At 40.3% G+C, this 13,633-nt stretch overlaps 1 protein-coding gene across 3 annotated transcripts in view; it reads right to left on the reverse strand.

Annotated features, from left to right (window-relative positions):
• The window catches only part of JMJD1C (jumonji domain containing 1C), a gene marked incomplete at both ends in the record, with an annotated part of 222,613 nt that extends 210,063 nt beyond the window's left edge, over positions 1 to 12,550 (reverse strand). For all 3 annotated transcript variants that reach the window (XM_080694232.1, XM_080694231.1, XM_080694230.1), the window contains one exon: positions 12,383 to 12,550. In XM_080694232.1, coding sequence (XP_080550358.1) covers positions 12,383 to 12,550 — 168 coding nt within the window. The remainder of the gene's footprint in view (positions 1 to 12,382) is intronic.
• Positions 12,551 to 13,633: the final 1,083 nt, after the last annotated feature.

Raw genomic sequence — 13,633 nt, forward strand, 5'->3', positions numbered from 1 at the left:
CTTATCAACCAGCAAATTTCCTTATTTTAATCTGTATAGATGCCCCTTTACTTAGGATGGGGTTTCATCCTAAAAACCCATCCTAAAATGAAAATATTATAAACTGAAATGCACTTAACATACCTTACCTGAACAGCATGGCCTAGTCTAATTCAAACATGCTCAAAATACTTCTTTTAACCTATAGTCAGTTATCATGAGAATCAGAAAGTTCTTCTATAGTCCAGGAAAAAGACCAAAAATCAAAGTGCAGTTTCTACCAAATATTTATCACTTTCACATTATTGTAAAGGTGAAAAATCTTACACCTGAAAGACTATAGGTGTTTGCCACCACGTCTAGCTCAAGATTTAAGAAACTAGTATCATTATTATTTCAGTTTTCTTTATACTTTTCTTATATATTATTTTAACTATAACTTTGTTAAACCCACTAATGAAAAGAACTACTAAGCTATTACACAAGAAAAAGAAAAAATGTTAATTTTAACTCCAATAATTTGGTTTCAAGAACCAAATGAATAATATCTATATCCATGATTCACAATATATAACCACATACATTAAAAATAAATATATAGGCTTTGGTTTTTTTTTTTTTTTGTAGTATTGAAGGTGGAACCCAGGGGCTTTTCTACCTCCGGGCTATACTACCAGACTTATTTTATACTTTATTTGGAAATGGTATCACCAAGTTGCTGACAGCCTCACTAAGCAGCTGAGGCTGGCTTCGAACCTGTACAATCCTCCGGTCTCAGCCTCCCAAGCGCTGGGATTACAAGTGTGCGCCACCACACCTGGCCCAAAATATAGTGTTTTAATATATGCCTAAGATGCCAGAGTGGTAGTATACGCTTATAATCCCAGTACTGGGGAGGTTGAAGAGGTCCCGGGTCTTGTGGTTAGCCTCAGCTATTTAGTGAAGCCTTCCACAACTTAGTGAGACCGTGTTCAAAATAAAGAATTAAAAAAAAAATAATGCTGGGAGTATAGCTTGGAGGTAGAATGCCCCTGGGTTCATGCCCAGTACCACAAAAACCATATATGTAAGCCGGGCGTGGTGGCGCACGCTTGTAATCCCCGCGCTTGGGAGGCTGAGACAGGAGGATCGCACAGGTTCGAAGCCAGCCTCAGCTACTTAGTGAGGCTCTCAGCAACTCACTGAGACCCTGTTTCCAAATAAAATAAAAAATAGGTCTGGGAGTATAGCCCAGAGGTAGAGAGCCTCTGGGTTCCATCCCCCAGTACCACAAACACACACACACAAAAAAAAACCATATATGTGTGTGTGTGTGTGTGTTGTGTGTGTATGTAAAACAAACCTAAGAAACACATGAGATCTATATGAAGAAAATCATATCCACAGTAGAACATTAAAAAAAAAAAACATAGCTGGACAGATATTCCATGTTATTTCAAACACAGGCTCAGTAATTGAAAGATGGTTATACTTCCTAATTAGTCTATAAAAGTATAGTATGTTCAATTCCAAGCAAAATGGATCCAGATATTTTTGGGAAAAGGGAGAAAAAAAAAATGGAGGGAGTTACAAAATAAGCATTTTCATTAAATGCTGTTTAAAGTATGATACATCTGTTTAAAGTATTATTCAAGTGGCACTTTGACTATAATTCAAGGATCGTTCCACATACAAAATTCAATACATACATACATACACACACATATATATACACATACATACATACATACATACATATATATATATGTTTTGTTTTTTTTTTTTTTTGCGGGTCTGGAGAAGGAACCCAGGAGCATTTGACCTCCGAGCTACACCCCCTGCCCTATTTTTTATTCTTTATTTTGAAACCGGGTCTCACTGAATTGTAGAGGGCCTCACTAAGTAGCTGAGGCTGTCCATGAACCACGATCCTCCAGTCTCAGCCTCCCAAATGCTGGGATTACAAGCATGCGCCACCACACCTGGCCAAAATTCAATATATTTAACACCCACATTAACAGAATGAAGAGGAAAATGCTCCTCTCAGATGACACAGAAGCACCTGACATGATCCAACATACTCAGTACTTTGGCAAACTAGAAACAAGAGTATAAAGCCGGTCATGGCAGCGCATGCTTGTAATCTCAGCATTTGGGAGGCTGAGACAGGAGGATTGCGCAGACTCAAAGCCAGCCTCAGCTACCTAGTGAGGCCCTTTGCAACTCAGTGAGATCCTGTTTCAAAATAAAGAATAAAAAATAGGGTTAGGGCCGGGCATGGTGGTGCAGACTTGTAATCCCTGCACTTGGGAAGCTGGCTGAGACAGGAGGGTCAGGTAGGTTCAAAGCCAGCCATGCTGGCTTAAAAGATCCTGTTTCCAAATAAAAATATAAAATAGGTCTGGGAGAGTAGCCCGAAGGTAGAAGGGTTTCAAGGAACCCCATTACCACCAAAAAAAAATAGGGCTGGGGTGTTACTCAGAGGTAGAATGTCCCTGGGTTACATCCCCAGTACTGAAAAAGAAAGAAAGAAAGAAAGAAAGAAAGAAAGAAAGAAAGAAGAAAGAAAATGTTAAGTGCCATGAAAAGCCCCCAACTAGCACAATCAGTGGTGAAACACTAATAGCTTTTCCTCAGAGTTCAAGAATAAAACAAGGATGCATTACTTTGCCAACTTACTGCACATAATACTACAAGTCCTAGTCAGAAAATTACGCACAAAAAGATATTCAATTGTACCAGTAAAATTATCTCTGTTCACAGATGACATGATTTTATATGTAAAAATCTGTAAAAATACATATAAACAGAAAAACTGTTAGAATCATTAAACAAATTCAGTAAAATTAAATGATATAAATCAACACACAAAAATTGGTGGTATCTATAAGTAAAAGTCAGCTATAAAGAAAATTAGAGCATTTGCAACAACACCAAAAAGGATATTAAGTAATGAAATTAGCCAAGGATACAAAAGACCTGTACACTACAAAACAGGATGAAATAAAGATGCACAAGTTGATGAGATTGTACATGACAATATCTTACATTTAATTTGCACTTACAAACCAGTGTAATCTAGAATGGTACCCGACACATAGTAAGTATTCAAATTTTATGAATGGCCGGGCGTGGTGGCCCATGCTTGTAATCCCTGCGCTTGGGAGGCAGAGACAGGAGGATCGCGCTGGTTCCAAGCCAGCCTTGCTGAAGCCAGCCTCAGTGGCTTAAGAGACCCTGTTTCCAAGTAAAATAGGTCTGGGAGTGTAACCCAGAGGTAGAAGGGTTTCCAGGAACCCCAGTACCACCAAAAAAAAAAAAAGAAAAAAGAAAATTTACAAATGAAATTTTACTCATATTCAGTTGTATATTCAATAAATATACAAAAGTAGTTTTTCCAGATTTGTAAGTACTGTGACAAATGATGTTAAACTGGACTGATCAATCAGTTTCAATGGTACACACCTATAATACCAGTACTTGGGAGTTTGTGACAGAAGGATCAGTGGTTCAAGGCCAGATTCAGCAATTTAGTAAGGCCCTCTACAACTCAATGAGACTGTTTCAAAAAAGTAAAGTAAGGGGGAGGCTCAGAGGTAGAATGCCCCTGCATTCAATCCCCAGTACCTCAAAAAAAAAAAAAAAGTAATTGACACTTTATCATTTGAATCAGTAAGTATCTTTCTCTCATTTGTACTTAGTATGTGCAAAAGAATGCATTTTCAACAAAAGATAGTATATTTAACATTAGTTTAACATCAGGAACTTCATCAGTAAATGAAATTTGAAAGGAAATATGAAATGCATTTATGATCTTATAAATAATTGGTTACAACGCTTTAAAAATTTCAAGGAAAGACTTTCACCAAAACCACACAACAGTTTGTATATGGGATTTGTGAATCTGAAGTTTCAAAAGGATAGGACAAGATTGTTAAACATTCTTATAAAGTAACATTTACAGTTTATCAGATAAACAAAGGAAAAAACAATGAACAGAGAAACGAATTTTCTAAAGACAAATTTAGGATGAATAACCCATTCATACTGAATAGAAAAGACTGGTGAAGGTAGAGACCTGAAGGTAAAATGATTACTTAATACATTCCAGAGGCAAGAGATTTGGACTGCGTGGTAGTAAAAACTGAAAAGAATTGAGATGGGAAGGAAGATTCTAATTTGGGGAAAGAAATCTGCACAACAGAGTAATGACTACATTCAAAATGAGGGAAGCAAAAGCTGGGCGTGGTGGCGCACACTTGTAGTCCCAGCATTTGGGAGGCTGAGAAAAGAAGGATCTCCGTTCAAGAACAGCCTTAGCTAACTCAGTGAGGCCCTTTGCAACTCAGCCAGATCCTGTTTCAAAATAAAGAATAAAAAATAGGGCTGGGGGTGTAGCTCCAAGTTACACGCCCCTGGGTTCCATCCCCAAGTACTGAGAAAAAAAAGGGGGGGGGGACAGGCCAGCCATGGTGGTGCGTGCCTGTAATTCGGGAGGCTGAGACTGGAGGATCCTAGTTTGTGGAGAGCCTCAGCTCTCAGCTACTTAGTGAGGCCCTCCCCAACTCAAAAAAAAAAAAAAAAAAAGAGGGAAACAGGTGAAGAATGAAGGGGTTTTCTAGTACTAGAGAGACTTCAAATGAGTTGCAAAAGGGCATCAGGCTTCATAGAACATTTGAGTAATTATATAAAGTATAAACTCTCCAAGAAGAGTAATAAGATTTAAAAAAAAAAAAAGCATGAGGAAAAGGACTGAACCTTTAACACTAAATTGAGAGAAACAACAGTCAGGAGAGAAAGGAAAAATAACAGTTCAAAAGAACTTGACCCTATGGGGTTACAGAAATCAAGATTCAAGTATGTATGTGTATATATATATAAAAATGATTTGGGGGTCGTATTTTTAAAGTCTGTAAATTACAAACCATTTGGAGAAGCAATATGACAAGTATCAAGAGACACTAGATTTGGAACCGAAATCTGTATTTAAATTCCTGCAATGACATTTTTGGCTAAATGATTTCAAGGCTCTAGTTCTCTTATTTTTCAGAAGTTAAGGAGCTATATAGTCATAGAGCAAATGAATATGCCAATTAACATAGGTAACACACCGGAGCTCCATTTTCAGGATAAGGAAACTAACACAAAGAAAAATTAAAGGTCACAAAGAAGGTAATGTACCAAGAACTATAGTCTAGGTCTGATCTCCAAAGTCTTCCTTGCATTCTGGACAACGTATTACAAATAAAAATTAAACAGTTTGATTTTACTCAATTGATTTTAGTCAATGTTTAAAACATCAATAGTATACTTCAAATGAAATAAAAGATCAAAGAAAGTACTGCTCACAAAATGCCATTATTTCCTTTTCTTTCCAAAATACATATGCTAAAAGAAATAACTGTAATTGCAATCCTTTCCTAATTTCAGATTAACAGGTTAAAAAAAAATCATAATCCTCAAGCTATTTGACATCTTTTGAACCATATGAATGATGTAGTATTTTTACTAAAAAATTAAATATAGCTGACTAAAACTAAGAAATCTGTACTGAAGTCCCCCCCCCCTCCCCGCGGTACTGGGGATAGAAACCAGGGGCATTCTAGTTACAAGCAACACTCCCAGCACTATTTTTTATTCTTTATTTTGAAACAGGGTCTCACTGAGTTGCAAAGGGCCTCAGTAAGTAGCTGAGGCTGTCAGCAAACCATGATCCTCCAGTACAGCCTCCCAAATACTGGGATTACAAGTGTGCGCCACCACGCCCAGCTTGTACTGAATCATTTCAAGGTTCAATATTGTAGTGTGGCATATTTATTTGTTCTCCCTCAATTTCTGTAGTTAAAAACAATTAAAATTAAAATAAAAGCCTGGTATGGTGGTGCAAGCTTATAGTCTCAGTTACTTGGAAAGCTGATGCACAGGGATCACTTAAGCCCAAGAGTTCTAAGACCAGTCTGAAAACAGTAAAACCCCATTTAAAACAAACAAACACTACCTAATTACATTTGCCCCCCCCAAAAAAAAACACCAAACAAATTACTTACAAAGAAGAATCAAGGTCCCTGTAATAATATGCATTAGGCATACCACAATAGGTCTTATTAACTCAAAATTAAGAGCTTTTTGAGACAGACCTGAAACTTACTTTTGCCTATAGTAAATACTTTTTTCCAAGGCTAATAAGGGTTAGTCTATAAAACAGAAATATTATTTAAGTACTTCTTAAGAAATGTTTCTAGAACCAGGTGTGGTGGTGCATGCTTGTAATCCACGTGCTTGGGAGGGAGAGACAGGAGGATTGAGCAGGTTCAAAGTCAGCCTCGCTGGCTTAAGAGACCCTGTTTCCAAATAAAAATAATATAAAAAATAGGTCTGGGAGTATAGCCCGGAGGTAGAAGGGTTTCCAGGAACCCCAGTAAAAACAAAATAAATGCTTCTAGGAAACCTAAGGTTTTTAAGTGCTCAGATATGTGTGTAATATATATATAATGTGTATATAATGTATAGATACATAATACACATAATATCTATTCAAAAGAAGCTCTACTAAAAAAAAACATTTTGTTTGGCTGATTTGAACTAATAAGCATTATACCTGAAATTTGTAATCTATTAAAAAATATGTAATCCAAAAAGTCTACTCCCCAATAAACCCCAAAAGGCATATTTCATTGTATTTTCTACCCTTCTCAAACTCAGTAATTGTTACATGATCCACTTTCAACTGGTTATGTCTAGGAAACTGACCTAGACCATGCTATAAAACCTTAGAATTTGAGCACCATGTCCAGCAAAACACTAAATGGATTTCAAACCTTTTCTAACTACATGTTCTAATTAATTTAGCAAGTTCTATGTTGTAACATAAAGTAACATTTTCATTAGTGTTTATAAAATATATAGATTTATAAATAAAATAGAGGAAAGCCAGGCATGGTGATAGACGTTTGTAATCCAAGCATTTGGAAGGCAGAGACTGGAGGATTGCGGTTCATGGACAGCCTCAGCGACTTAGGCACTTTGCAACTCAGTAAGACCCTGTTTCAAAAATTTAAAAAAGAACTATAAAAAACAGGGTTGGGGTGTAGCTCAGAGGTGCAATCCCTGGGTTATATCCCCAGTACCGTAAAAATAAATAAATAAATAAAGTAGAAGAAAATAAAAATACAACATTAAATGATTCCATCCTCTTCAACTATTTCAGAAAATGTTTCAACATTAGCATCTTAGTACAGCCAATCTTACAATAAAGGATGAATTATGTAATCATTTAATGTTAATCTGTTAACGTCAGATTAACAATTTTATATCAAATAAGAGATTGCTAAAATCCAATTTTAAAATATTGTCTGAAGCCAGGCATGGTGGCATAGGCTTGTAATCCCAGTACTTGGGAGGCTGAAACAGGAGAATCACAGGTTCTTGGCCAGCCTCAACTACTTAGTAAGGCCCTTTACAACTTAGTGAGACCCCGTTTCAAAATAGAAAATAGGGCTAAGGGTGGGTGTAGCTCAGAGATAGAATGCCCCTGGGTTCAATCTCTAGTACCACAAAAAGTATATATATAATGTATGAACATTAGGCAGACATTTTTATCATTGTCAAATCTCACAACAAAATGAGCCAGATTTATTGCCACTAAATCTCCACCAATAAAATTATAAGTATTAATATTTAAGTAATTCATCTGAAATCCTTCCAACTAGACATATTTTGGAGTTCAAAATGTATTGGATTTTGTAGAGCTTGGTCTGGTGGCACACGCTCGTAATCCCAGCATTTGGAAGGCTGGGACAGGAAGATCAGTTTGTGGGACAGCCTCAGCTAATACTTAGTGAGGCCTTTTGCAACTCCGTGAGACCCTGTTTCTACCTCACCACCTCAATTTTATATATATATATATATATATATATATATATATATATATATATATATTTTTTTTTTTTTTTTTTTTTTTTTTTTTTTTTTGTGGTGGTGGTGGTACTGGGGTTCCTGGAAGCCCTTCTACCTCCGGGCTACACTCCAGATCTTTTTTATATTTTTATTTGGAAACAGGGTCTCTTAAGCCAGCACAGCTGGCTTCGAACCTGCGAGATCCTCCTGTCTCCGCCTCCCAAGCACTGGGATTACAAGCCTGTGCCACCACGCCCGGCCACTTTAAATATTAAAAAGGTAGATGGGTAATTCATTTGTGCAGATAACAAATTTGTAAATATATAAATAACTGATATCACAATGTGGAAATTAACAGAGTAAATTGATTTTTAGTCTTTAGTTACTATATTATTATTTTTCAAAGATGAATGTTAGGTAGCAGTGCTTCTCAACTGTCAGTTTTCACCATTCTAGAAAAGTTTCTCAAAAATAGGGCAGAGGTAACACTGAGTAAAGCCAACACAAGAACCTGCCTAAATAATATAGCCAAAAGGGGGCAACTCAATTCAGATACAGTGGTACATGCCTGTAATTCCAGTACTTTGAAGGCTGAGACAAAAGGATGTCTGATTCGGGGCCATTAGTAATTTGGTGAGATTTGATTTCAAAATAAAAAATACAGAAAGGTTGAGGGTACAGTTCAAGGGTAAGATGCCCCTGGGTTCAGTTCCCCATTACCCCCCCCAAAGAAAGAAGAACTCAATATGCAGAAGGCTCCTGATATACTTTATATATTTCAACTTCAACAACTTAAGTCTTCTGCTTAGAAACATAATGTGACATCATTAAAACTCTTGGTATGAAAAAATAAATTTTAACTTATTTGTATCAACATAGATGTACTAATAATGGAATGTTTACTATCATGTTATGGTGAGCAGAATAACTCCATCCCAAAGCTATCCATGTACTCATCCACAGAACTTGTGACTATTACATTATTAGGCAAAGCATTCAGAAAAATTAAAGGGGAGCTAAAGTCCAGATGGAATTAGGACTGTTAATCAGTAAGCAGGTAGTGAGATTATCCTGGACTGTGAATGTGAGCCAAATTCATCACAAGGACACTTGAAAACAGAAGAGGGAAACAGGAGAGTCAGAGGGGGATGAGCAGATAAGTATGATGAGAAAGCTATAACCTGAGTGGCTTTTAAGATGGAGGAAAGGTGCCATAAGCCAAGGAGTGTGGGCAGTTTTTAAGGACAAAAAAAAATGAATACTCCCAAGAGTCCAGTAAACGGTCTTGTCACGCCTTAATTTTAGCCATGAGGCTCATATCAGATTTGTCAATCAAGAGCATGGTAAAATAATAAATATGTATTGTGTAAAGCCACCTAGGTTGTGTTACTTAAAGCTATGACAGAAATTAATGCTTGTGGTAATCCTACATAAAACCAAAAGAAAGAATAACTGATTGACTTTTTTATTATTATTATTATTAAAGGGTCTCACTAAATTGCTGAAGGTCTTCGCAGGCCTTGATCCTCCTGTCTCAGCCTCCCAAGCACTAGGAATACAGGCATGCGCCACCATGCCAAGCCTGATTAACTCTTGAGATACCCTAAACTATTTCCCAATTTTTGCAATTATTCTTTCAAATTATGTGTTACATATATGTACAGCTGAAATTTCTAATATATTTATAGGTTTTTACTTACATATATTTGCAACTCAAAAAATAAAAACAGCATATTTATCAGTATTTTTCATATAGTATTTTTCAATAGATCAAGCTCTTTAAAACTTACTATGCAGTAACAAGTCTAAAGGGAAATTTTTATTAGTGTTAAGCCACTCCGAGTTTCATTTAAAAAATATGAATGTTGAGCTGGGCGTGGTGGTGCACGCTTGTAATCTCAGCACTTGGGAGGCTGAAACAGGAGGATCGCACCAGTTCGAAGCCAGCCTCAGCTACTCAGAGAGGCTCTCAAAGGCTTAGAGAGACCCTGTTTCGAAATAAGTATAAAATAGATCTGGGAGTATATAGTCTGGAGGTAGAAAAGCCCCTGGGTTCCAACCCCAGTACCACCCCCCCCAAAAAAATATATATATATATGAATGTAAGGACAGGTGTGGGAGCACATACCTGTAATCCTGATACTTAGGAAGCTGAGAGGGGAGATCACAAAATAACTATTCATCAAGTACATTTTTGAGTTACAGTTAAATGCAGAGATATTAAGAAGCATTTCAGAGGCGGAAACTGGAGGATCACAGTTCTTGGACAGCCTCAGCTACTTAGGCCGTCAGCAACTTAGTGAGACCCTGTTTCAAAATAAAGAATAAGCCAGTCGTGGTGGCGCATGCTTGTAATCCCTGCACTTGGGAGGCGGAGACAGGAGGACCACGCAGGTTCTTTCGCAATCAGCCTTGGTGGCTTAAGAGACCCTGTTTCCAAATAAATAAAAAAAAAGGTCTGGGAGTGTAGCCCGGAGGGAGAAGGGCTTCCAGGAACCCCAGTACCACAAAAGAAAAGAAAAGAAAAGAAAAGAAAAGAAAAGAAAAGAAAAGAAAAGAAAAGAAAAGAAAAGAAAAATAGATAGGGCAGGGGGTGTAGCTCGGAGGTCAAATGCCTATGGGTTCCATCCCCAGACCCGCAAAAAAATAAAATAAATTAAAATAGAAAGGGCTGGGGGTGTAGCTCGGAGGTAGAATGCCCCTGGGTTCCATCCCCAGTACTGAAAAAAAAAAAAAAAAAAATCAGTGAGTTTTGACAGATACACATTTGTATAGCCAAAAATTAGTATACCTCATGAAACTCTTTCCTGTTCTTTCCAGTCAGTCTTTATGATTCATAAGTCATTTATTTTTAAATACTCACTTAATAAACCTTGCTATTTACAAATATTATATATGTATGTCCCACCTTATATAACTTAATTTGGGGGTTACCAGGGATTGAATCCAGGGGCATTCTACCTCCTAGTTACATTCCCAGTCCTATTTTAATTTTGAAACAGGGTCTTACTAGGTTGATGAGAGTCATACTACTTGCTGAGGCCGCCCTTGAACCTGTGATCCTCCTGTCTCTGTCTCCCAAGTGCTGAGATTACAGACATGTTATCACTAAGTCTCTCAACATATTTAAGTTTCATAACCTATCGCCAATACTAGTCATAATTTAACTGTAATTCCTATCCATACCTAAAACACAATACAGTAGAAAATACAAATATCACTACCAGTTTTAATGTAATTTTAAAATGCTAATCCATTATCCAACTACCTACCACGCAAAACCCAATTTTCTAGAACAAAAAGAAATATTCAGCACAAGTCTTTTACACAAAATTAGCTACTGAATTAAAAATCACAAATTTTAAACCATTAAGACCAATGTTTTTATGGAATTTTTCTCCTTTTGAAGAATAACCAAATGAAATATTCAAAATCATCTCTATTCTTATTTCCTTCTAGAGATACTAATATATAGTTAGTACTATATATCAATGTATTCTCAATATATAAGGTATGCTAATATATACTAATATATTTTTGCTAATATATAAACAAACCTGTTTTTCAGTATCAAGTCAATCTGAATACATGCTATATGAAACCTTATCATTGACAGTGATAAAAACAAGGTTTTACAAGAAACAAGTTCAGATTTCCAACAAAAATATTCAAACAAGTCAGGCATTGTAGCGCACACTTGTAATCCCAGTATTTGAAACGCTGAGACAGGAACATCATAGCAGGGCAGCCTCAGCAAAGTCAAGACTCACCAGCCTGTCAAGGCCCTGTTTTAAAATAAAAAATAAAAAGGTCTGGGAGTGTACCCTGGAGGTAGAATGCCCGAGGTTGGAAACACACTTTAAGTGGACATACAGACATTAAGGTGAATTTGGAATTGTAACCCTGCATACACGGGGGGAGGGGACCCGAAATTTGGAAATTTTAGTGAAAAAGCTAATGCCCCAAGGTACTAGGAATAGATGTCATGTATTATGTATTCTTAAGACCGTGGGAAGCCTCGTCAATGCCCCTCTTTACTCTGTCCCCTTTCCTCCAACCCGTTCTCCCCGTGAAAATGTTAGAATGCGCTATAGGAACAAAACAGCACATCCTGCCTCCAAATCCTGCACACACACTTTCGCTACTCAAAGAGACGCTGGCAGTGTCGTGTGTAAGGGGGAAGAAGCAAAAAGGGGTTTTGCAGAACGCTTGACGTTTTTACAGCCTCTCACTTTATGTCTCATAAAACGCAGGAACATCTCGACTCTTAATCACTACGCGTTCGTAACCAAAGAGAGCAGAAAAGGAAGGAACAAGAAAGGTCAACTGATACTACTCTTCATCCGAACAGCCTTCATTTTCGCCCTTTGCAATTAGAGAGCCAGGCACCTGGGTCCGGGCCGACCGGCACCGCGCAGCGCCCCCGCCGCAGCCAGCAGCTGAGCCCCGGCCCGCGCCGCCCCGCGCCGCCCGCCCGCCCGCCCGCCGGCCGAGAGAGGGGCGTGCCGCCGCGGGCTGCGCGCCTTACCGCCAGGTCCGGGTGGCGGCGGTCGCGGTGAGACACGGCGCGGATGACCCCCGCTCGCCAGCTCCGCCCGCGGCGTCCGCTCTCCCCGCGCTCCGGGCGCGCCTCCTCGCCGAGCGCCACGCACAGGAACCGCTTCCCCACCAGCTCGGGGCGCGTCTCCACCGTCATGGCCGGGCGGCCGCCGCCTCCTCCGCGGAGCGCGGAGCCCGCTCCTACCGGCCTCCCATGCCGGCCACGGCGGGCGGAGCGGCGGCGGCCCGCGAGCCCAGGCGCAGACTTCGGGCGCACCGGCCGCTCGGGCCCGGGCCACGGCGCGCGCGGCCTCGCGCCCGACCCCGCGACGGCCGCCCGGCTCGCGGCCCCCGGCGCCCCACGCCGCGCACAGCCCCGACGCCCGCACCGGCCGCCGAGGCCCGAGGCAGCGGCCGCCGCCACCGCCAGCGCCGCGGCCAGGACTGCTCCGCCCCTCCGGGCGGGCGGGCGGGGGCCGCGTCTCCTTCCGCCGGCGGGAGGCGGCCGGGTGGCGCCGCGCCGCGCACGCAAAGTAGTGCCCGCCGGGAGGGCCCGCGCTCCGCCGGGGGCGAGGCTGCGGAGGACGGCGCGGAGTCGGCTTCGCCGGGGCCAAGGATACGGCGCGGGCACTCGCCGCTTCCCGGAGCGCACGGGCGTCTGCGCGACTCAGCCGCGCTGACAGTCTGCGGTTCCCGCAGCAAGCGGAGCAGCGCCGCCCGCTGAAACGGCCCACGGAACCAGGTCGCAGCGGAGCAACAGACCGCGCTGGAACTGAAGGGGAAAGTCTCGTTCTTGCTTTCTTCCCGGTAGCCTCGAAACGGATTCTAGTTTGAGCTCCGAAGAGTGACACCACGCCGGTGCTTTGTTACAAGGCCGCCTAAGGCTCCACCGAGTGCTTTCCTCAAACTGTCTCCAGCTGCAACCTGACTACCTTAAGTCTACCTTAAGTACTACTAGCTAGCTTAAACACGCGGGTCAATAATAACAGCAAGGAAAGACTAGACTCAATTATTAGGAGATGCCACAGAAAGGAAAGGAATTTAGCCAATCACAGTTCAAGAAAATAAGTTCTGTTTACTTCCGGTCCAATCACAACAGGACTTTTAATACACAGACAGATCTACAACGTTGAACTCTTGATCTTGAATTCTGGCATTATCAAACCTCTCTCATAGATGACAGTGAACAGTTCCATTTCTGGCATATTTTATACTATTTTTAAAGGTAGGATTTAAAATT

Source organism: Muscardinus avellanarius, assembly GCF_963383645.1.
Source record: "Muscardinus avellanarius genome assembly, chromosome: 4".
Classification (NCBI taxonomy): Eukaryota; Metazoa; Chordata; class Mammalia; order Rodentia; family Gliridae; genus Muscardinus; species Muscardinus avellanarius.